A 26115-nucleotide genomic window follows, 5' to 3' on the forward strand; every position below is an offset into this window, starting at 1 on the left:
CTCTGTACGTTGGTGTAGGCAGAGCATAAGACTGCCCACTTAGGCTCCCCCTGGGATAGCTGAAGAAGCAGCTGCATTACCGCAACCTGCGTGTTAGCCCAAAAGGCTGTGATGGGCTACAGCCCCTCAGACTGTCCACACTGATGCGAGTCCACACTTTGGTGTGGACTGCTTTGATGCAGAAGTGCTACCATGTCCAACCTCATCAGTGTGTAGCAATTTCTGTGCCACACCTCAGGTTAAGACTGGAAAAATATGCAGGGCTGCAAAGCACTATACAGTGTCTTAATTTCAAATGTCAAGTGCAATAAGCCTTTAAATATCAGGTTAAAACTTCTCTTTTCAGCTGTTTGTCATAACAAAAAAATTGCAACACTGTAATTATGCGTTGGAACAGGTTTTCCTGGTGTTATATCCTTTTAGAAAGTATTGTTTAGTAATTAGGAATGAAAGCCGGATGCATTTGAATTTTTTTTCGTTATTTTTCAGATGGTGGTAAAAACCTTCATGGATATGGACCAGGACTCAGAGGATGAGAAACAGCAGTATCTCCCATTAGCCTTGCACCTTGCATCTGAATTCTTCCTCAGGAATCCCAATAAAGATGTGCGCCTTCTTGTAGCATGTTGCTTGGCTGATATCTTTCGAATCTATGCTCCTGAAGCTCCGTATACTTCCCATGACAAACTTAAGGTAAAATACTTTAGGAAATAAAGCCCTTCTTCATAACTCATTCTCTTGTGGTGCTTTAAAAAAAAAAAAAAAAGTGAAAAATCTTTTTTTACTTACATTTATAGTGGTGTTCAGTTTTAGTAGAGGTGTTGCTTTAGTCCTTTTTTTTGAGTCAATTTGGTACTTTTTTGGTCAATTTTGGTACTTTTTGAGTCAATATGATACTTTAAGGCTGTTTCTATAAAGGAATGCTAGACCTAGCAGTATCTGTGTTGATGACTGATTTCTGTCAGTGCCGATGAAAGGCAATTTAACATTTTAATTTCATGAGTTTGGAAAAGTGGGTAGCTGTCATTAACAAAGGATTATGTTTGTATACTCTTTCGAATCAAATTTGTAAAACTGTCATTTTTGTTTAACAGGACATATTCTTGTTTATTACAAGACAATTAAAAGGCTTGGAGGACACGAAGAGCCCTCAATTTAACAGATACTTTTACTTGTTAGAGGTAATATATTGTAACTTTCAGTGGATGCTATTTGCTCTGTGAACCTAAGAAGTGTAATCAGTCTTTCTTTGTATGTGGCAATATGCCTGGAAATTTTCTTTTATTCTGTAAATTACACCAAACAAGTTCAATGTATTGCTTCTTGTAGCTGTTATAATTCAGTTAGCATTTAATAAGTCCCTGCTGCCTATAGTTGAGGACACATTAAAATGATTGATATTTATTAACATTTAGCCTTTCTCTTACAATTTTATATATTCATTTTTTTGTGTCATGCACCTTAAGTTTTTATTACCTTGTCAAGAGAGAATTTCAAATGCTGATTAAAATGCAAATGTGCTTATAACTGATCACAGGGAAAGGAATTTGGTTTAAAAACATAAGAAAAAAACATTCTTGACAAAAAAGTTTGTTTTTTTATCAGTGTTCATGCAGAAACAGAAAATCTCTTTTATAAGCATTTTATTAATTTTTTAAACTATAACATTTCATAGCATGAGGAAGATAAGAGTCTAGAGGTATGGCCTTATTATAGTAACAGATTCTGTTGATCTGCTTTTGTACATATGAAATCAGATTATTCTTTAGTTTTCATCTAAGTGTATATTACAAAGCCCCTTTGTGTTAAGAGCTCTATACACACAAAGCAGATATGCAGTCTCTTTTCCCAAAGGGTTTACAATCTATTGTATAGTATTTTTCTTTAAATACAATATTTTAATTAGCATAATCATATTTATGTGACTTAATGCAAGTTGTAATTTCATAATTTGAATATCCCATTTTTGTTTTAGAATTTAGCTTGGGTTAAATCTTACAACATCTGCTTTGAGTTGGAAGATTGCAATGAAATTTTTATTCAGCTTTTTAGGACTCTTTTTTCAGTTATCAAGTAAGTTGAATTACTTCAATTATATTGAAATGTCAAAATAACATCAGTTTGGGGGGTAGACTGAATCGTTACCTAGTGTACAAATGTATAGATCTGAACAGAACAAGTCTCCTAACGAGGAGGTTCAAGGAAAGCAAACGAAGGCAAATTTTTCACACTATAGAGGGATGTGTTCCTAAGAGTAGACTCTTACTGATATTTATAAATTTCTTGTCTACATTAGGAAGTTATACATCATTCTGACTCATTTAGCTGCAGTTGTGTTCCCATAACCGTTCCTTGTTTGCTTGTTTTCTTTCTCAAAGTAAAGCTAGTGTGCTCTAGGTCTTTGAAGCTTTATATAACAGAGAACAGTCAGTTAAAGTGGTTTGAGTTTTCAGATGTGCAGAATATGGGGGAGTGCAAGCTGAACAGTGTTAGGTGTTCATCCATTTGTTCTTAAAAGTGCTGTTGGTATTTGTCAGTGTCTGAAAATTTATTAATGAGCATGTTCTTTATCTTCTTAGTAATAGTCACAACCAGAAGGTACAAATGCATATGCTAGATTTGATGAGTTCTATCATCATGGAAGGCGATGGAGTAACTCAGGAGCTGCTGGACTCCATTCTGATTAACCTCATTCCTGCACACAAGGTCTGCAAAGTAAAATGTGATATCAATATACTATTAAAACAGTCATTTTTATTGAATTTTGCTTGTTGCTTTTCTCTTCACACACTTGAGACCATCATAACTGCAGTTTTTTCCAGCCTTATAAGAGTGGGTTGAAAATTCACTTTGAGAATTACTTGGTGCTAGTCCTTGTCTATATCTGGATTACTCAGTATCAAGAGATTTCATCTACTTACCACCTTGGGAACTGTGTATTCACACAAAAACTAAGTATCTCCAAGCAAATTTAGTGTTCTAATAAGACATAATTCTAAGTTTGTTTTTATTGCAAAGGTGTGAAGTATTTTGATTACCTTTAAAAAAGCATGACTTCACCAACATGGACCGTGTCTTCTGTGACAACTTGCTGCTTGTCTCAGCTTGCTGGTCCAGCTCCCCTCCACATCCCCCCCCTTTTTTTTCTTTTTCAGTGCCTTTCCCTTTTAAACTTTTCTCTTTATAAACCTAACTATTACCTAAACTGTAGTCATTTTTTTAGTTCAGTTGGGGTTGCCTTTAGTCATAGAAGAATGCTCCACATTCTTCTATGAGTGACTGAGATGGAAATATCATTGTATCAGCTCCTTTTTATTGACAGCAACGAGATGATGGCCTATTAAAATTGTTAGCAGGAGGGGAGGCCTCTTTTATTCGGAACAATAGAAAAGAGTCCTTTTGAAAATCTGCTGTTCTTTGTAAGTTGTTTCTCAGCAGCATATAGGCAGTAGAGCTCAGGAGTGGAAAAACAGGAGTGTAGATGTGTGTCAGGTGCTGGGTGATGCTATGAACAGTGGTGGGCACGGGTCTGTGGATGCAGAGACCTCGTAAACCTTGTATAACTGGACAGTGTGTTGCGACTACTTGGTGTAGGCAAATTACTGTTAGTTTAATAATATAATTTTGCCTAATGAAGGGAATTCTCGAGTAAGGCTCTGATAAGAGGGAAGGTAAACTTGACAGAATAATATTTTACAGATGTTAAAAATTATTCTTGAAATAAATATTAATTCAGAGCCTGTTAAGTATGAATTCAAACATGTTCAGATATGGAAATTGATAACTTAGGTATATAACCTTAACTCTGTCCTTAATCAACACAATGAGGAGGGGATGTAACTGTTTCCGCTTATGACTCCTTTAAAGTTAATTTTAGTTTTTCTAGGACTGCAGATTAATTTTTTTCCAGTTGCTGTGTGAAATTAGTATAAATATTTCTTTAAGAAAAACTGAAAAATATATTGGGATGTACTCCATTTTTAAATATCTTTTAGAACAATGGTGGCCAGTCTTTATTGATTCTTGGCCATCCTGACTGAGCAGGTAATGCTCTGTAGTCTGTGCTCAGTATTATACTTTGCTTGGTATTTGGCCTCTGTTTTGACTTTTTTTGTTTCCTGCAACAGTAGAACTTAAACTACTGCTTCACGTGGTAGTTTTAAAAATATCAGAAAGTTCTTTTGTCTGCTCTGCATGACAGAGTTTGACTGCAGTAATTATGTTCTCCTTTCATGCACAGATCTCCTAGGAAATTCTGTGATTATATCAATTGTATGTCCTTAGGTATGTAAATCAGAAGCAACATAGCATGAAAAGCGTAGTTTATTTTCTTGTACAGGATATATAATAATACTTTTACATCCATGCAAAATAATTGAATAGTAACCATCATCTGTTATTACATAATAAAGATATCAATGTGGCTAGATTTAATGTGGCTGTTTAATGGAAGTTCCATCTTTGTAAAGGAGCCGAAATATATATTTTGGATACTGTATTGTGTTTCATTTTAGATTTCTAACTGTCTTGCATTGTATAAGACAATACTGCAATTAAAAAAAAGAGAACTATACCAGTACCTAGGCATGAAGTGTAGTCTACATCAGCATCTAAATTATATTCATTTGTACTTTTATCAGTAAATTAGCTTTGCTATACATTGTTCATCTCTCTGTGTGTGTTAATGTGGCTCTCCTCTGGTAAACGTAGGTTTTGAATAACAGTATGGCACATCATATCTTGCTCAGAAGACCCATGACATCAGGCTGTAATTCTTTTTATTAACTTTAAAACTAATGCTTTCATTCAGACTGTTTAGTGAATTTTATTTCCACGCCCTGTCAAGGTTATTTCTTAAAAACATATATTTTGTGTATTTAAAATCAGTGCTTTCTTCTGCATCCTCTACGTCATGACCAGTCCAGACCTTCAAGGCTTTATATTCTGCCTAACAGAATGAGTGTTTATTTATTTATTTATACAGATTTTCACCTCTGGTGAGCCTATGTATAAAACAGTCCCTCACCGTGTTGTACTGGACCTGGTCTTGCAGAACAACTGGATTCTGCAGCTGGAGCCAACATTCTTGCAATTTCTTGCTGAAGACACTGGATAGATAACAAATAAAGAAGAAAATCTGCTGTGGGAAAAAAAAAAAACTTCATAGCAATCAATCCTTTTCCTATATGAACAAGGAGGTTGGCAGTCCTTTCTTTCAATACGGACACACCTGCCAACAAGATTCTAATTGTGGTCTAGTTTGGAAAAAAATTGTTTTACGTTCTATGGCAGTAAGAATTTGAAAAGAATTTATACATATCTGCCTATGTTATATCATGAGACATCAATTTAGTGCTATTGCGACTAGGGAGTTCTTTGTTCGAGCCTTTGGCCCTTTGTTTCTCTTTACTCTCAGTTGATGAGAGCTATCTTTCTAGTTGTCAGCTCATCAGCTAGAAGAACATGGGAAAGTCATTTTCAATGTAGACTTGCCGAATACTGGCTTTCTGAGAATCAGTCATCCTTAGGTTTTACCTGTATTTTTTCTGCAATAGTTTGTAATTTCAGGGCAATCATCTAATCCGCCCTCCTTTTTTTTTCCTTCAAATTGCAGTAATCCCTAGATGAGATGAGATACTGCATATTGGATCTTGTGAAGATTTGGACAGTCACATTTTTCAGATGTGCTCTTGCATTCCTTGTCTTGCTTGAGAGGAATAAAAACAGCGTAGAGATTTGTTGTGTTGCCATCAGACATTTATTTACAGCTAACTATACCCCAAATTTAGGTGTTTTTCATGGGCTATCTCAGAGGGTACCTTTAATGAGTATGTGAGGGGAAAAAAATCCTCTTTAACTAATATGTATAATAAGTTATACTAATTCATTTTTCAACAGTATGGCAAATTTGGTGCATGTTAATTATCAAAATATGAAGGTATGGCAATTTTTCTTCAAAATCTTTAATTTTTTAAGTGAAAACTTTTTTTAGTATTATTATATTCATCAATTATTATATTCATCAATAAAGGTAACAACCAGAGTGATAAAGTCTTAGAAGAATGTGTGAGAAGTGATGTGGCTGGTGTAGATTTTTTTTTTTTAAGTTGTGAAAAACTAGTTTTAAGATTTCTGTAAATCCGCAGTTGTGTAACTAACATAAATGAACTTTGATAGCTTTGAAAACAAATAGGTTTGTGGTACAACATACTGTTCCAAAAATGTGGTCCAAATCTGGGAGAGAGAAGTAGTCATGTGAAGTAGATTGTAACCCTTTAAATTTTGAATTATTTTTTTCTTTATTTCAGAACCTTAATAAACAAGCATTTGATCTTGCAAAAGTCCTGCTGAAAAGGACAGTCCAGACCATTGAACCATGTATTGCCAATGTACGTAAATTGATTAATTCATGTTAACTACTGTGTTCTTCTTACTCTCTTGATTTATTGCAGGTTTGTTTGTTTATTTGAAAGAATAATATTTATAAAATTCACATTTTTAACACAACTACAAGAATATAATTTTCCAAATAGGATTTTCCTAACTTGCTTGTTAAAGAAATTTGTGAGGTGTTTCAAATAACTAAAGAAGAAATTAATTTTTATCTACTTTGGTCTAAAATGAAGCATCTAAATCTAGGCTGGGAATATAGATGACTTGTCTTTCAGCATTACCGAGCACCAAAAAATCCTATTGCAACAAAATGAATTGTTAGTGCTTCATATGTCCAGCAACCAGTTGTCTTTGTTTTATCCTAGCTTTAGGATGAAACATTTCAGACACTCAGCTCTTTACTAGACTTTGTCTAGCCTAAACTTTTTTTACTCAGTCTGAAAGAAATCAGTTTCTTACAAAGCTTCTTTCTACTGTAATTCCTTCTGTTGAATGTCAGTAATATGCTCCAACTATTAAAATATCCAGCTACTTCAGTCCTGTGGAGAATGTAGGCTGTTTGTCTGTTGTCTTCCTTCAGTGCTGAAGCCAGTAGTATTCTTAAGAGTCAAAGTAGGTTAAGAGGGAAATTAGATGAATTCATGAAAGATTAATCAGTAACTATTTAAAAGCTCAGGGAGTTTCACTAACAAATACCACTTTCCAATTCCCATATTTCTTTAAGCTTTTGTAATTAGTCAAAGCTGGGAACAGGATAGTGGATAGAGTGACCTTTGAGTTAATTAATATTGTTCTTCTTATGTTCTTATTCAAGTGTAAAATAGCTTTGCAGCATTTGCACTGCTCAAATAATATTATTAATATTAATCCACAGTATCTAATAGGGAGTATATTATGCATATTAAAATTTTACAAATACAGGAGAAATTATTCATACTTTAGGCTACTTTGTTTTTCTCTGATAGATCACTAAGCACCTTATACTTATTACATTGCTATCAAATATCAGAAGACCTATTATAAATTGGTGCCATTCTTTAAAATTGATTAAAAGTAGAGAAGCTTATTTTTCAGCACATAATGATCTTCAATTTGGATTGCTTTGAATTTTAAGAAAACTAAAAATAAGACTCTAAAAATTGTTCTTGACTTCAAAATGTATGATTATGCATTTTAAATGATCAGTTCTTTTATTACCTGTTGATTTTGCTTGGGGAGGGGGGCATGGAGTAGATGAGTTCCATTGCTATTTTAAATTATCAATTTAAAATAATATTTAATCAATTTAATATCAATATAAAATATCATGAATTAATTGGTCCTGATGGAAGTAATAGAACTGAATTATAAAGGATATTTGTTTTTGATTTGCTTGAGCCAAAGCTGTAGGGGTGAAATTTTTTGATCTAACGAAAAATGTGCGTTGAGTACCTTCTATTATAATTAAAGTATAAATCATATTATGTTTTAAAAAAAATAGTATTTGCATTAAGGCAAATCTGCTAAATAATAATGTTTGCATTCTAGTTTTTTAACCAGGTTCTGGTACTGGGAAAATCTTCAGTAAGCGACTTATCAGAACACGTATTTGACTTGATACAAGAGCTTTTCGCCATAGATCCTCACTTGTTGCTGTCTGTCATGCCACAGCTTGAATTCAAACTTAAGGTAGGTTACAATGTAGCTTTAGACAAGCAATAAAATTTAAATGAATATTAAAGAGTATAGATCTGTAGATTTAATAAGTATTTTACTGGACTGATAGAACTTTTATACTTACCATTTTGTTTTTAAAATAATTTTAAACAGGGATACTGAAAAGTTGTATACAATTGTGTACTTTCTGAGTTTGTAAATATATATTATGCATACATACAAAATATATAGTCTTTATGATGATAAATATGTATGATCTAATGTTAATGTTACATATACTTAACCTTTGGATTTCACCAAAAATTTATTAAGTAGTTGGACTGTGACTGGTTTATCTCATGAGATGCAAGAGTGCCAGACTTCAGGATTGGTTTGCAGAATTTCCTTGGGTGAAATAATGCTTTAACAGTAGAGGAACTATGCCTAAATATTTTCTCAGGCATGTCATAATCAGCTGGTAAGTCAGCTGACTCCTTTTGAAAAGGATGAATAACATCCTTGGAAATAATTCATTTATCCTGGTTTTGCTTTTGTCTGGGTCTTTTGTTTGGGTTTTATGATTAAATAACTATTTGTTTTTCATGAGATTGTAACTGAATAGGAGCAAGAATTATCTGTGTGTCATATATATTATAATGGGTATGGTGACAACAAACAAAAATAATCAAAAAATAAGTATCCAAGGAAATTATATTCTAAATGTCTTTTGTTTTAATAGTGCTCATCTATTTACATGAGCATCTTAATTGCTGCCTAATCTTTTCCACACAAAAAATAGTGCTAAAATATGTTTTAAAACAAAAATTAGATCATTGACTGTCAAAATTGCTAGAGATATACATTACTCAAACTGTGGTGTGTGCTGCTTATGTCTGAAAGAGAAGGAATTTTTCATAATGCAGCCATCTGATCAGTGGCTGAAATATGTTAGCTTAATTAGCTGTTTGTATATTTTTCCTCATATTAATCTAATGATCTATGTAGGAAGACTGGGGTTTATCAGAAGTTATTTAAAACTCACATTTTAATCTAACTTATAAAATCAGAAGAAAAAGGAAGACAGAAATTATTATTAAGATGTTCCAGGTAATGATTTAGTTTCCTTTTCACTTTGTTTCTTAGAGCAATGATGGAGAAGAGCGCTTGGCTGTTGTTCGACTTCTGGCTAAACTCTTTGGCTCTAAGGATTCTGATCTGGCTACACAAAATCGTCCTCTTTGGCAGTGCTTTCTTGGGCGGTAAGAGAACTAGAGACAGACTTCTGAATTTCCATTCTTTATTTGTGCTGAATTTTCCTTATAGTACTGTATCTTTCTTTGCGTTTTCAGAAGATGTAACTTTTTGTATTTGGACAGCAAGTTCTCTTGTTAAATCTTTAAAATAGAGAGTTGCATAAGTTATATTCTAGAACAAAAAAGCCTGAAGGATTGCTATATTGTCAGATACGGGAATATAGATTAAAGATATAGCAACATCAGATATACAGCAAAAATCACAAAATAGATGTAACAGCATTGTCTAGAATTTCATACCATTAAATATATCTGCAACTCTGCCTCTTTTATGTGGAATTTACCTTTTGATTGAATATTTCCTTTTTAGTAAATACAAGAATTCAGTAGTTAAAGAAGTGAATGTTTTCAAATGGTACATATTCATATTCTGTAGAGATTTATATATTTATAATTTCATATATGTAATAAAGATCAATAGACTCCATAGTCTATGGAGAATTATGTTCAAAAGTTGATGGATGAAGTCCACTTGGTCAGCATTTCATCTGCATATAGTATGTTCATCCTTTCATTTTAGTCTTACTTAGTTTCATAAGAAATAGTATATAACTTTGTATGGTTGAGGTACATTATGGAGATAAATTCAAAATGTTTCTTATGTAGTATTTTGCCTTCTAAAAGTATTTTAATAGTTAATGGGACTTGTTATCAACATATGTTACTACATAGAGAATAATCTTGATTTGCAAGGCTAATTAAAAATTAATGTTCATCATCATCTATCCCTCTAGGTTCAATGATATCCATGTCCCTGTGAGATTAGAGAGTGTGAAATTCGCCAGTCACTGTTTAATGAACCATCCAGACTTAGCAAAAGACCTCACTGGTAAGATACTAATATGAGGGTTTAGAATAATTTAAGAAATGAGCAAGGAAAATTGTAATTATTTCTATACATAGCAGTATAGTTCTAAAATGTATTAAGTCCAAGTTGACTGCTGGTTGGAAGAACTAACTAATGAGTAGTTGCATTCTACTGAAGACAAATGCTAATTATTAGAAAGATGGAGGAGAGTGTGATATTGTGTGGACTTTCTAAGACTGTGAGTCCTGTAAAGATAGCTTTTAGAAGTTATCCATGATGGAATGAGTTTTGAAGTATTGTCAGATCCTGATGAAACTTTCGGCCTATCAAAGCAAATGTTTATGCAACATGTTGAATAGTATTTTCAAAAATAGTCAGTATGTTTGCTAGTACTCTCTTCCACTGACTTTAGAAAATGCCACTATGCTCCTCTAATACATGGAGTCTCTTCCTTTAGTTCAGCATTATTTTAATTATGAGCTGAATTTCAGCCTTAACTGAGAATATTGTTCTTTTTCGATGCAAGCTAATCCTCAGTGATTTTCAGTATTTTTAATTTATTATTTACTTTATTAGCTCTTTGGGAATAAGAGTGTCTTTTTTTCCTGCTCGTTTTGTAATATTTTCAGTATATTCTAATCAGTTTTATTTCACTTCATTCCTTGTTGAAAAATGATTGAAAAAGCTATTCACTTTTATAATCCTTACATATTTAAAGTTACCTAAGTTTTTTTTTTTAATATTTAATATAAAAAATGCTAGAAGAACAGATATTTCTTTCAAGCAGTTCCATGTTTAATAGATTATATTGTTATGATATGTGTGGCTGACAATTATTTGGAAATTAAAAGACATCATATCTACACAAAGCTAAGTTATTTATTCTTTCTGATTGTAACAGAGTATTTGAAGGTTAGATCGCATGACCCGGAGGAAGCCATTCGACATGATGTTATTGTTACAATTATTACTGCAGGCAAGAGAGATCTTTCTTTAGTCAATGACCAGCTGCTTGGCTTTGTAAGGGAAAGAACGCTAGACAAACGGGTAAGTTTTAATAATTTATTTTCGGTAGTATCTGCTTCTAATACAAATGGTAAAAGCAAAACAAAAAACACCACCACCAAAACAGAGAATCTTACACTTGACTATTAGCTAGAATGCTGTGCCAAAAATAATTTTCTTACCAGAGCATCTTAATGAATATACCATATTATGAAGACAGCAATATACATGTTATCAAGGAAATAAGATCATTGTTTTGTGAGAAACATTGCCATATTGTAAGAATGTAAGAATAGCCATATAGGTTTAGACTTAAAGTCCCTGTAGCCCAGTGTAATTCTCACAGTGGTCAATTCTGGCTTCCAGCAATTTGTGATCTAAGGATTTCTTAAATCTACTTGATCATGTTCATCATAGCTTTGGATGGAACTTTCTTCTAAGGATTTATCAAGTTGTTTCTTGAATCTGTTTGTACTTTGTAAGTGTCCGTGGCATCCGCATCAGTAAGTTCAAATTTAATGCAATTTAATGCATGTGTGGAATGAGTAACTTCATGTGTTTGTTTTAAACCTGTCTGGTAATTTCATGGGCTATCTCCTAGTTCTTGTATTATGTGAAATAATAAATAATTGTTCTCTGTCCCATTTATGATTATTTATATGTATGCCATATCTCTTCACACTGATCTGCTTTCCAAGTTGAAGAATCATCTGATTAACTTCCATGTAAACAGAGATTATTGCCTACATCTGATCATTCTTGTCTAGTTGTTCTATACCTGTTGGAACCAAGGTGACCAGACTTGGGCAGGGTATTCAGAATGTATACCATGTTGTGTACATTCATTATCATAAAAAATTATTTTCTATTCTTTAACATTCTGTTTGTCTTTTACACTACCACTTAGTACTGAACTTACAGTTTCAGAGAGCTTCCACAGTGACTTCAGTATCTTCTCTGAATAGTTTTAGATGCCCAACACTATGCATATAGAGTTAATGCAAGTCGGAAAACCCCGGCCTTAATCTGAATCTCTTTCATTTTATATTTTAATGGTTTGGTAGCATGATATTTTTCTGCAGCTCTTCATTGTAATGTTAGATTTGACTACCCTCAAAAAATTCATATCAGCAAATTTTATACTTACTATTCAGTTCATTTTTAAATAATTTTTAATATATTAAAGTGGCACAGATTCCCTTTTGACTCCATCAATAGCTTCCCTTTGTTGTGAAAACCAGCCATTTATTTTTGCCCTTTTTTTCCTATGTTTTAGTTAATAATTAATTCACAACAAGATTTTCATTTTAAGTTCTTCTGGTGTGAAACTTTCCTGGAATTTTTTTAGAATCCACATGCACTTTACTGACATTCTTGTGAGTCTGATCACAGGTTTTTTTGTTAGATATGACTTCCTTCTATGTAAACTCCAATGACTCATTGTCATAATGTCATTTTTCTTCAGTGCCTTCTCTTTGTTGTTATTGTTTTGTTTCAGCCTCTTTGCTCATTCAAAGTCAGATGTTCTGATGTGTAGTACTCCATTCCTCTTGGATCCCTTTTTAAAAAATTAGTCTCACTTTTGCTACTTTCTATTCCTATGGTTTCATAAAGAGTAAGTGACAGATCGCAATAACAGAACAGTTTGTATTTGGTGCATCATCTCTGAATTCCTGTAAAAGTCATGGATGGTCTTAAGAAGTCATTCGGTCTTAATGATTCTGTTACTGTTCATTTTATTGATTTGTGCTAAACATCTTCTAATGACACTTTAAGAAACCTCCTCGGACTTCTCCATAGAATAAACCTTGGTTGTCTTTCAGCCCTACAAGCAGCCTGGGAAGGCTTCCTGATTCTAAACTCTTTGGTAAAGGTGTTTAATTCGTATGCCTTCAGTAATTTGGTTCTCAGATTATTGCCATGCTTTATCAAGGATTTCAAGGATTCACATTCAACTTGCCAGAGTTTACTCTTTGCTGTTCAAAATCTTTTGGTTGTGGTTCCATACTTTTTGAAAGATGATGTTTTACTAGCAGACTTTACTCTGCTGTGTAACTATGTTGGGTTTTTTGTTCCTTTTTGATAGGCGGTAACTTTTCTATAAACCACACCATTCTAGGTAGCCCTTTTAATTCTTTTTTAATAAATTCTCTTTTTAATAATTTTCTCCTTTTGATGTTGCTACCCTTTTTAAATGGGAATGTTGCTATAATGAATTTTGAGGAAAAGATGTTGTCTTCATACATGCAGAAAAACTAGTTTTGAGTAGGTTATGTTCACAATTATGAAGTGGCTCTTCAATTAGTTGTAGCTGGGGCTTGACCTTACACAGGTGGTCAGAAGTGATTAAGACCACCTTCTTCTTTGAGCAATTAATCAAACAACCCAAAATAATTCATTTATGATATCTAAAAATCTTTAGTCTAACCATCATTTCCCACCAGGATTTTACCTAGTCAGAATGGAATGATTGTTACTGCATCTTCTGCATAGTATCTCTGTTCTCCTTTAGCATGTCACTGTCTGTGACAAGTGGTCAGTAGGACAGCTGTAATACTTGTTTTTACAGTGGCAGGGTTTTTCAATTCGTATAGCCTTAAACCCATTGTGGTACTTGTTAATGCTCCTAGTATGTTTGTTTGATTTCGTGATTCCCCATCAGTCATAGGTTTGATGATAGGTTGCATGGCAGGAGGTCAGGTGCCTTTTTGGAAGCTCATCAGTGAAGAATGATTTCACCTCTAGGTGACGTTTCTATTATAAAAATCTCTGGAGATACCTTTAATGAAACTGTATCCTGAGGAAAAATGAAAATTGAGGATTGACTAGAAATGACTACAGAGAGTACTTAGCAATTTGAAGTAGGCCTTAAGAGTATGCTTTTGTAAATATAATTAAATTGTGTTATAGTGAATATCAGGCAGTTGTAAACGTTCATCCTTTTAATTCTTTTTAGGATTTTTTTTTTTCAAATTGGGAGAGGAACATTGATATGTCCTTGATATGCCTCCTTATTTTCTGTATAGGACTTTCTCAATCCCAGACATAGTACATTATGCAATTATTCTTCTGCTTTTAAGAACTTGGTGATCTTTGCCAGCTGTATTTACCTCTCATAGTCAGATTCCCCTTTGACAAATTTACTGCAAACTTGTATGTATTGTCTCTTCATCAATTTGACTTCATCTAATTCTTATTGGGCCTTCAGTCATATGTCAAATGAGTATAGATTTTACAATAAAAAGAATATTTGTCAGACAGGTGCTGAAGTAAAATACTGATTGTTTTAACACGCTAATTTAATCTGTCAGATCAGTGCTGCCTTTTTCCTTTATAAAACAATGTGAAATCTAGGACACCTTAAATTTAAAGCATACAAACTGTTACACCATTTATGCAATCTAATTTTTCTTCTGACAGTATTTTAATTGACACAGTATTAGTAAAGAAAAACTGCTGACTTTCTTAGGGCAAAAGTTTATGGCTGAAAGACAGTACTTCAGTTTTAAAAAAATGTCCTTAGCTTGGTCTGTATGGGCATTTGTGCAGAGATTACAGCTATTTCAAACAAACAAACAAAAACCTAGAGTTTTCAAATCCATCTTTATTGCTCCATTTGGAAAAGTAACTCTGTGAACAGGTATTTCCCCAAAACTGGTATCCAGTCTTTGATAAGAATTTTTCTGAGGAATTTTTCTTTGGAGCACTGTCCCTAGAGTCTTTCCAGAGTCTTCACTGACTCAGACCATTTTAGTTATTTTCAGGAGATTAAGGAGAAAAAAAAAAAAAAGCTTTTAATCCATGAAGTGAATTCTTCTCTCAAAAGCTCTTGCCAACTTACAGGAAGGGCATTGCAAAAATGGTTCAGGTACATTTCTTTTATGTTGGAATAGCCTCTAGAACTTCAAAAATTATAGGGCAGCTTTCGAAAGTTGACTTATGTTCCTGTTTCCTCAAACAGCCCTTGTGGTCTAGAGACTTTGTCCATTTATGATAACAGACTTTTACTCTGTGTTAAGTACCCAGCTTTCATTTTAATTTTAAATTTTCTAGAATCACTTCTTATAATCCTTCCTTGTCGTCTTTGCTATCCTTCCAGTATCATGTAGGAGATATGATGAAGTGATAGCTGTGCATTAGAAAAGTGTATCTGAATGTGAAGTGTCATGCTATGCACCATCAAATTCGTTACCATCTTGTCCTGTTGTTTGTGTTTTTTAATATTTAAGAAATATGTGGCATAACACAATTTGTTTTTTCCCATCTTTTTGTGTTGTTATACCTTACTCCAACAGCTAGTGGTGTCTAAGCAGACTGTTGTGCTGACATAGAGCCATGTTATCTACAAGGGTTTTTTGGTTGTTGGGTTTTTTTGCTCTGTCCACTTTTAGACTGCACATTTCAGGATAAGGGTCTCTAGTCTACAGTGATTTTTGTTAAGATAGTTTCATTATATAGTCATGTTTACCTGTATTAAATACTAACATTTTTGGTCATGTTATCTGAAAATAACATGGTGAAAACAGAACAGGATTTAAGAGGCTGCCTTGCAGTGAATTTTACCCAGTGCAAGCAGTAAGCAGCAGGTGTAAGGCCTATAAGAGAAGGGATACAGTAAATACGGCTCTTGTTTTTCTTGCCCTTTTAGAAAAGTCACTCAGAAAAAGTATTAGGAACTTACATGCAACATCTCACTCAGCATTACTAAAACAAGTCCTCGGTTTAATAAGACTTATGAAATTACACACAATCTGAGCAATAGTATCTACCTTTGTACTTGATAGGGTTGAATTTTTTGATCTTTGTCAATCCGTGGAGTTCAAGGCTAAATTCATATCTAGCTGTGATCTGGAAGAAAGTCTCTCTTGCAGTCTGAATTCCATGCATTTCTCTAGGATGGTGAGGGAAAACAAGTTTATTCTGAGGCTTCCTGTGTGAATCATTCAGCTGAAAAATATCCTTAAAAGAATTAAAATGCTGAAAGTTTACAGCTGCTGATTCAGCACACTGTTCTCTCTCTAAATGAATCCTTGATCTATTCTGGTATGGTTTCTTCTGCAAATCAGTGTAAGAGAGATTAAGGAACATGTCTGTTAACATGTGTTTAATATTGGGGCATTTCCTGTTTATACCAGTGGGTAAAATATTTGACCCCCCCCAGGAGCAAGGATGAGAACCTAGGAACTCCATGTATGGAGGCTGCAGAGTCAGGCATTATCCTGCTTTTTTTTTCTGTGTGGAGTCCTACAGTGGAGTCTTCAAGGCTTCAGCAAAAAGGGTGTCTCCTGCTTCTCCTGGAAAGTGGCCTAAGAGTTCAAGCCCTGGCAAGCTAAGCTAGGCTTGAGACCCAAATCTCCCATGTCTAGACAAGTGTGTTAACTGTAAGGATGTTGGGCAAAAGATAATTGCCACCTCTGGTTGGTGCTTGTCTCAGAACAGATATCAGTGTTCCAGATCCTGACTTAGGAAGAATCTTGTTCAGACATACATGTTAAGCTGTACTTAAATTTTTTATACTGACCAGCTCCAAGCTTTTCTTTGCTCAGCACAGGGGCATACTGGTTTCTCTGTAGAGATACTACTTACTGTACATAGTAGAGAGGAGAAATACCTTATTTAAGCTTTACAAATTCTAATTTAGAGGTTCTAAAATACATTTTTTCAGTTTTTTCAATGCCTAAACTTAGGAGGTCAGAAAATGGCCATTTTGTCTTTCTCTCTTCTACATCTTTACTGTATTTTGTATGTTTGATAATTACTTACCAAAACCACTCCCCCTATCTCCTTTCATTTCTTTCTCCTCAAGTGGCGAGTAAGAAAAGAAGCTATGATGGGTCTTGCCCAGCTGTACAAGAAGTATTGTCTTCATGCCGAGGCTGGAAAAGATGCTGCAGAGAAAGTGAGCTGGATAAAGGATAAACTTTTGCACATATATTATCAAAATAGCATTGATGACAAGTGAGTCAACTTAAGCCTTCCTAATTTTGATTGTGTAGCAATAAGAGATATTCTGAAAATGAAAAATGATAAATGAAAAATTAAATAAATGAAAATACAAAAATGTGAAAGGTATTAGTGATGTCCTTATATCACATTTTTTGTAGTTTCAAGTATGATATATTTAATTAATAATCATTAAGATATGTATTAAGATCCTCAGGATGGTTACATTATCTATTCATGTATTGTTATTAACTAACTACTGCATAGAAGAAAATTATCAAATTTTGCTTTTGCTATGCTCATTTCTTGTTTTCCTTAAGACTGTCTAGAGGCTTGCATGTTAAAATTTATCAGTGTTCTGTGAGTGATGTGAATGTACGCGCTACCATGATACCTCATTTTGCTATGCTACCTACAACTTGACCTTTCAGATAGTATGAAAGCAATAGAAATATCAGAGATGTCTCCACTGTTGTCTAGTCTTCCCTGTCTCCCCTCCCCTTCAATTTTTGAACTACCCTTTGGCTTAGGCAAAAGTATTTTGGCCAAGGTATTAGAAGGTCAGGGTTTTCAGCTCTCGCTGTTAATTCTTTTTCTTTCACAAGGAAAGCCAAACTATGAGATCACAGAAAGATGGGATTTCAGTCTAAATTTTTAATATAACCTACCCAGAATTCAGCCATTTCTCATAGTATTTCTTAGCATCTTGCCTGCTACTTCAGTATGTTGCGTAGTCTTAGCTATTAGTCCAAATGCGCTAATAACCTCCTTCAGGTACCAGTTATTATAGTTAATTCTTTTGGATAACATCACACTGCTGCGGTAATGAAGGCTCACTTTGTTCATATTGCTGATCGTATCGGGGCCACAGTTACGTATTTATTTAATCATCTTCTTAGAAAAGAAGAAAAAGAAAGATAGAGTTATGAAATTGAATATACAAAAGTTACACTGAAAGACTGCCGAGACTGAAGTATCAAATACTGACAAATTATGAAATCCCCACCTAGTTTATACAAAGCTAATTCTGAATATGTATATGCATCAAATATGCTTTCAACTGCATTGTGAGATTCATATTTTTTCTAGCGTTTTCATGTCTCATTCAGCACTGATAATGAAGCTGATAATGAACAGGGAATGAGTGAGTTTTATAGTGATTGTAGCAGATGTTTTTAATATTCTTGCTCACTGAAAATGCAGAGCAGTGCAAAGGAAATGAGGCAAGAACTTTCAAGAAATGACTCTGTCATCAAAGCTGAGTTTCTTTCTCTGACATGATTTCTTCTGAGGGTCTGGTTAAGCCATTTAAACCAGTCTTTCCATGAGTAACCACTGATATCATACTGTTTGTTTCTGGGTGCCCACACTGAAAGATCAGAGGCTTGATTTTTTTTTTTTTATTGTTCCTCTAGTTTAGTACCCTGAATTTTAATGTGAATTATGCTAGTTTTTAAGGTTGACAATAAAGTCCTTGTTCAGTCATGCCATTGGGTTGCTTTCTTCATCTTACAGTGGAGGAATAAATGCATTTTAACTTTATCATTGTTAGAATTAGGAAGTTAGCACTTTAGCACCTGAAGAGCTGTAGAAATGCTGTTATATCTAAGACTCAGTCCATCCAATCTTTAAACACACACACATACATCAGAATTAGCAAAACCTGGCCAGTTTTTCTCCCATAATGGGGAATGAGGATAAAAAGTACCAGTGAACAGCTGTCTGAGCTTGGAGTGTTTTCCATTATGTGCAGGCAATAACACTAGTTCTTTCAAAGGATAAGAGCACAGTATCACACAGTACTGTATTCAGGCATAAAGTGAAGTAGAACAAATCCTATCTAAACATACTTAACCCTCTCACTAGCTAATGTTTTTGATGTTAGTTGACTGTTGATGTGCATGTGCAGTCAAGACTGAGAACCTGCAGCCATAAAAACTGCTTGTCAGCTGTGTGCCCTGAAATTCTTCATGTTTTGCAACAAATGCACAGAGAATGATGTGAGATAACCACATCCGAAACACTGCCCTGTTCCCTGCTGGTGATACACTAGCCAGCAATGAACATTTAGTGGCTTTCCTCGCAGGAGAAATACTGCCTATTTGTAAATCCTTACCCTAACCTGCAGGGACCAGGGAGGCTACAGCTATGTTCATAAATTAGTAAGTTAGATGATTTTGATACCTCTGATCTCCTATTTACTTTGAGCTAAGTAGCGATGGAGTCTCCTGAGGTTTGAAGATCCTCTCCCCCAAGTAGTTTAGTTTTTGGAGTCATCAGTAGTAAAATGTATATTTAAAGGGAGAAAGCCAAGTTTTCAGTGCCTTAAGATAGTTGTATTCATATTCATGACCATCCTTTTGTTCCTCTGCCTTGGCATCATGTCCCTTGGAATTTCTCAGAGCGGCGATAAGGTGCATTTGACCTGCTCTGCCTTCTACGCTCTTTGTACAAGGCACTCCCAGGGTACTTTAGTAGGAATCTTCATAAACAAAGTCTGGAAATTCAAGCACACAAAATACCTGTCCATCAATACTAAACTGTGTAGCTGGACATCATGAACAGCTCTTGTTGGTATAAATTAATGTCTGAATGTTCTTTTAGGTCTTTTTTGTTCATAATTAGATAGACTGTACAGTCATATTTTGTAGTTCATGTATTTATATTTTATGTAAAAATATGTATTCTTGTGGTTTGTTTAAAAAAAAAGGTAAATTTCTTTGCTTGCTTTGTTGTCATGTAGTTTTCCCTTTGCTCCTTTTTTGCATATGTTTTTGGTGTTTCTTGGTCTCTACCTTTTTAGTGCTTATTTTCAGCTCGTCTATTAGAATAATCAGTAGTTTCAAATGTTTTGCTTTTTCTCAAATACTACAATTTTATTTTAAAATTTTCCCTCTAAGATACTTAAGATTTTTACTTTTTCTCACCCTCAAGTTGTATTCTTGTATTCCTTCTCTTTACTTGTGCTTTTTGCTCTCTGTGTGCCTTTCTCTTGTGTATGAGAGTGAACAAAGGGAGCTTCTCAAAGCCTAAAGAAAAAGGAGAATTTGGATGGTGACAAATAAAATGATTACACCCTCTGAGGAGAAAATGAAAGGGCACAGAAGAGCTCTCAAGAAGCAGTTCTTGCTAATCTTTCTACCAACAGTGAAAGGGATTTTTACAATTGAGAGAAAGACCATTACTTTCATTTTCTTCTCTGCTGAAAAATCTAGTTGCAGTAAATTCTGATATACCCTGTTCCTCCAACTTGTCTGAAAGATATCAGTACTTTTGGAAATGTAGACATTTTGTCTCTTCTTTTGCTGCAGATTACTGGTAGAGAAAATCTTTGCTCAGTATCTTGTCCCACACAATTTGGAAACTGAAGAGAGAATGAAGTGCTTGTACTATTTGTATGCTAGCTTGGATCCAAATGCTGTCAAGTGAGTATAGTTGGTATTTAGCAAATATTTATCTCTTTTTCAGCCTTTTCTAATATCTATATAATCTGTCAAAGATTTGGTTCTAGCCTAATTATTTACCAACTCTTAGTTCATCTGGATTTGGAACCCCGTTTGCTTGTAATGAATTAAATTACTAAATTACCACTTACAATGCACAGCTACTCCATTATTCACAAAACTTGCTCAGATCTCACTTGTATTATTAGGATTTAAATAAGATTATAAATAATTCATGCTCAGTGTTATTTGCAAGTATTTCAAAATATTTCCTTCACCTATATCAATTTTTAGATACTGACTTTACTTGACCATTGGACAACAAGATACTTTGATATTTGAGGAGAGAGTGATTTTTAGGGTTTTGTTTGTCTGCATTGTTTTCATTGAGTTTTATATCAAAATTAAACTGATGTATTTTGATTAAAATTGTTTATGTCATTGCAAGAATTGAAATTTAATGGGTAAGGAAATGTGTTTCAGCAATAAGCAAAGGTCAGTTTACTAGCTGAATTTACATTTTTCAAGGGTTTTAAGCATGACAGTTAATTTTTTTGCATTATGAACATTATCTGTTCAGCATATATGTTCAGCGACCCATTTGGATTTGCGCTTGACATTCTTGGCTAAGTCCAGGCAGAGTTAGAAGTGCCCAAGTGATAACTTCTAGATTTGCTCAATACTAGGATCCATGATAAAGATATCCATAACTGAATTCTGTCTGACAGTGGTCTGGTTGTTATGTTGAAAATGTTGTTTTTGAGATAACTGGGCAGTTGTAAGGCATATTGTGGATGATTATACCTGCATATTGGTATAATTAGAAATTGGTATAAGTAGATGTACAAAAGAAATATGATGTTCATTGTAGATTGCACATGAAAACTTGTACAAAATACTGTAGTCTTGGCACTTTGTGTTCAATATGACTGAGTTGACTCTTGTGCATTAGTATCTTTTGTAGACTAGACTTTTAGAGTTATTGTTTTAGTTTAAAGGAAATAATATTTGGCAGAACAGTGATTAAAGGATTAGTTTAGATGGTAGGGTAGAGGGAAATTTGACTTCAGAAGTCCAATTTTAGAGATGTTAAAACATTTTTATTTTTAAACTGAAATATTCCCTTGAAGACTTCATAGAAATTGTGAAGCTCTGCTGAGATAATGGACCAGACTGATTGTTACATCGTGGATATAAATTTTATGGAAAACATTTAAAATTTATAGAAATGTTTTGGGTTTACAGTTCTTTTTTTAATCCAAGAAAAAAAAATCTGTTCCACCTGTTTAGGACCATGTTATTTTTAATACTTGGTAGGTTTTGTTTGTCCCTGTCAGATGCTGTACTTGTAAATAAATAATCTTTTTTACTAATACATTCAGCATGTTCTTGTGATGTACAAATCAGTAAGCTTTTCTTTTCTGGTTTTACACTTTTGCAGAGCACTGAATGAGATGTGGAAGTGCCAGAACATGCTAAGGAGTCACGTACGAGAATTACTAGACTTGCATAAGCAGCCCACTGTACGGTTTTGAAAATATTAATACTTTATCCTATGGACCTGTTACACTAATTTACATATTTTATACTATATTATTTGTTTAGTGCTTATTATTCTTTTTTTTTTTTTTTAACATGTAGACAGTATTGCATTTTCATTAAGTAAAGTTGCTTTCAGTAATGCTTACAGCTTTGTGGCCTCCCTATGCTTACCATGATTTTATGTTACCAGTGAGTAATTTTGGAAGAAGTTATGAAAAATTTCCAAGGTTTTGGGTTTTTTTTTTTTTTTTTTTGACAGGCTTTTGTTGATTCTCATTTTATAATATACTTTGATGTTTTCAAGTGGAATATGCTGTAACATAAAACAATTTTTTTAGGGGGGTTAAAAACAGAAATTTTCAAGTATTTGTACTGGAATGTTGCTTGTAAGCATATCTTCAAACTGGCAGAAACTTTAAATGAAAATGCATGGTTGGTTGGATTGTTTTTTTTTAGGTCTTTTTCCGACAGCACAGACAATTGATTTTGATTTGTCATGTGTTAGTGAATTTTTGCAATTCTTTGATATTGTAAGATTTTCCCCCTTTTTTTTATGTACCAGCTGCTAATGTTACTATTGTACTATTCTACCGTTTATTCTTAAGGCAAAACCAAAAAAGCCAGATTCCAGAGTAAAACAAACTGCTGCAGAAGAACTGGCAGATCAGCTTAAAAGTGTATTTTCTAAAGGAGGTATCACTGATCTTTTTTCTTTTTGTTTTTGCTGCTGTTCTCAGTCAGAAGCAAACAGTGCTGCCATGTTTGGAAAGCTGATGACCATAGCAAGTGAGTGTTAATAAGTTCTGTAAACTGTTATTACAACATTCCTAGAAATTGTATTTCTATGAATGTTGACATGCTGAAGTGGCAAACTTATCTTATGTTTACATTGTGTTTAATCATGTAGAAAACCTTCCGGATCCTGGAAAAGCACAAGATTTTGTGAAGAAATTCAATCAGGTTCTGGGTGATGACGAGAAACTTCGGTCCCAGCTTGAACTTTTAATTAGCCCTACATGTTCATGTAAACAGGCAGATATCTGTGTGGTAAGGAAATGGAAAAGCAAACTTTTATGCCTTGAATATTTGCACTTAAAACAGTTGTTTGGAGTTAAAGGTCTCTTTTAGTACATTAATGTGATTTTATGCATTTCATATTTTCATAAAAGACCTTTTTGGTTAACCTGTAAGGATTGCTAAAAATATAATCTATAATCATTATCTTACTTTCTAAGAAAACATTTGTTTTTTTGCTTCCTGGGATTATGGAGATCAAACATAAAGTCTAAAATTCTAATTTCATTTGTGATTTTATTTCAAGAGTCTCTGTTATGGTAAGGTTCCTAAACTTTCTTCCTACCCTGATGAAACTTGTTATGAGTACCAGCAAGCCAAATATTCTACCATGTGTATATTATTCTTTTTTTTTTCTCTCTCTCTCTCTCTCCTGGAGTCTGATACTTAACATCACTGATGAAAATACTGACCTTAGTATTTAACCAGAGTTTTTCAGAGGTTTACAGATTGTGCCAACAATCACAGGTTTTTTTTCATTTTGGTCCCAAAGTAAAGCAAACAATTTGGCTGACTAACATTAAAATGGAGAGTATAAAGTAACATAGGCTTCTTGGTTTTGTCTGACGGTTCTGCAGTTGTCTAAGCACCAAAATTACAGAATGACCCCTCAGAATTATGTCCTAACCATTAATGTACAGAGTTTTTCTCCTTCCAAACTAGTAAATTTTGCGCTTTGGGAACACAGTGATGCAATTTCAACAGGAAGGCTTCTTTCTTCTTCTTCATCTTCCTGAAGATACTTTAGCATGATGGTTAGGACAGGACAGTCTCCTAGATTTTAGGGTCTGTAGCTTCAAACCCTTCAGGAAAAGGACATTCAAGAAGCTATTTCTTTGAGAGATTCTAGACTTTTGTTCAAAAGAAAAATATCTTATTCACCATTTTCTGCTGGGTTTGCAGCTGAATTTAGCATTCTTGACATATGTTTGCAGTATTCAGAGGGGAAAAACATTTTGGATCCAAAACATTTACAGGCAAGGACATGGGGTCTGAACATCTGTTGTAGCCAAGGCAGTGTAGTGCTTCTGCACATCTGTAGTAGCATAGCTTTTACTGCAAAATTTTGTTGTTATGGCATCTCAAGCATTCAGCCAGGTGGGGATTTATAGATTGCTCTTGTTAGCTTAGATACCTAAATTCTGACCGCATTGCACTTAGCTCTCCCTTGGTTCTGTTTTGGATCTGGTCTGCAATTCCTCAGGAAACTCTGAAGAACTCCTGTTAGAAGCCTAAAGGCATCTTACCTTTAAATACTTTTTTAAATCTTGTCTGCTTTCACTATAATGTGATTAAAAAAAAGATTTGGAGGTAACAGCAGTCCCCCTTAAAACACATTTCAGTGATTATATAGACAATCTCTACAGTTAAAAGAACTGACTATATTTTGTTTGTTCGAGATGCTTAAGAAATAATTAAAACTAGTGTAATTCTTGCTTGTAATCTAACATTCTTGTAGAGAGAGATAGCCCGGAAACTTGCAAATCCGAAGCAGCCAACAAATCCTTTTTTGGAAATGGTCAAATTTCTTTTGGAAAGAATTGCCCCTGTACATATTGACTCAGAAGCCATTAGGTAAGTTCAGAAGATCATGCTAATTCATGAATGATTATAAAGATGGTTTAAATAACAAAAAAATAGGATTTTCTTAGTCTGCCGTAGCAATAGGTATAATTTTAAAAATCAATTTTCATAGATGTCTTCATTTTCAATAGTCTGGAAAGTGAAATTTAATTTTTGTTACTTCTTTGTAATGCTAAGTCTGCAAATGATTTTAAAAATACCGAAGTTATTCCTGGTAACATTGCTATTTGTGGGGCTTAAGGTGAAAATGAGCATAATTTTCACATAGTTAACTGCCACATAATCTTCCATATAACAGTTGAATTAATTAGTTTTTGCAGGATTGAGTAAGAGAATGTTTGAACGTTTGGATTTCCTGTGAGACTTGTCTGGTAACCTGATTATGTACTAAAACTCATGCAAATAAATATTGATCTAGATGCTGCCAACATGTCTTTTTTTAAAAGAACTAAATTTTTCAGTAAGCTAAGTTGGAAGAAAGGGAATGTAACAAAACAGCTTCATAAAAACAATAGACTATCATCATTCCTTTACTTGTTGTCAAAACCAAATAATCTTGCTGATACTGCTAGCCTTAACATTGTACATACTCAGGTTCATTTGATTTTTTTTTTTCTTTTTGTATCTCTTATTTTAGTGCACTAGTAAAACTGATGAATAAATCGATAGAGGGGACAGCTGATGATGAAGAGGAGGGTGTAAGTCCTGATACTGCTATTCGTGCAGGACTTGAACTTCTCAAGGTAATCTTCATTAATGTAGCTATATATTTTGTAATGGAAGAAAGAAATGTGGTGTGATTAACTAATGTTGGCATGTCTTTTACTAGTTATTATTTTGATAATTTCTTTTTTAATTTATAAAAAATTTTGATTGTTAATATTCACTTGGAAAGAGAATCATGAAGTAGACTGGCTTTTGGAAGGAGTATGTTTTGAAAAAAGTTGCAGTATGCACATTTAAGCAAAAAGTGGTTTCTATTTAGGGAAGTCATATAGAAGAAGGTGCAGAGCTAAAGTGAGAGGAGGAGAAGTGGGGAAATTAGAGGTATGGTTTGGGGCCTGTATGGTACTGGAAGAAAAGCAAACATGCTCAAGAGCCAAATTATGTAGGGCAAACAAAAGGAACTTATGTTCTCAGCGGTGATGAGAAATGACTGGCTTCGGAGGAGAAAGAAGGACTTGAAATATCTGGAAAACATCTGTGATGTGTTTAACAGTTTACTAATGCGATGTTAGTTTTAATATGTTGCAAAGAAGGCAGTATAAAATGAAGGACGGTATGGAGGGTTACATAATTAAGGTGAGTACGAATGAATGAGTTGGAGTTTATGGAGGCATATCACACCAAATTTGGCAATGGCATCAGTATAGTA

The 26115-nt window shown here is 33.9% G+C and overlaps 1 protein-coding gene across 2 annotated transcripts in view; it reads left to right on the plus strand.

The window, feature by feature from the left end:
• Positions 1–26115, plus strand: part of LOC112960882 (sister chromatid cohesion protein PDS5 homolog A) — a 68413-nt gene that overhangs the window by 31414 nt on the left and 10884 nt on the right. For both annotated transcript variants that reach the window (XM_026055530.1, XM_026055531.1), the window contains exons 2-17: positions 490–693; positions 1095–1181; positions 1976–2073; positions 2580–2706; positions 6309–6389; positions 7921–8061; positions 9172–9287; positions 10076–10170; positions 11051–11196; positions 16961–17112; positions 20409–20522; positions 21982–22063; positions 22820–22868; positions 22990–23129; positions 24616–24731; positions 25378–25483. In XM_026055530.1, coding sequence (XP_025911315.1) covers positions 490–693; positions 1095–1181; positions 1976–2073; positions 2580–2706; positions 6309–6389; positions 7921–8061; positions 9172–9287; positions 10076–10170; positions 11051–11196; positions 16961–17112; positions 20409–20522; positions 21982–22063; positions 22820–22868; positions 22990–23129; positions 24616–24731; positions 25378–25483 — 1854 coding nt within the window. The remainder of the gene's footprint in view (positions 1–489; positions 694–1094; positions 1182–1975; positions 2074–2579; positions 2707–6308; positions 6390–7920; positions 8062–9171; positions 9288–10075; positions 10171–11050; positions 11197–16960; positions 17113–20408; positions 20523–21981; positions 22064–22819; positions 22869–22989; positions 23130–24615; positions 24732–25377; positions 25484–26115) is intronic.

The sequence above is a fragment of the Apteryx rowi genome, unplaced genomic scaffold, assembly GCF_003343035.1.
Source record: "Apteryx rowi isolate R43461 unplaced genomic scaffold, aptRow1 scaffold_1233, whole genome shotgun sequence".
In the NCBI taxonomy this organism is placed as follows: domain Eukaryota; kingdom Metazoa; phylum Chordata; class Aves; order Apterygiformes; family Apterygidae; genus Apteryx; species Apteryx rowi.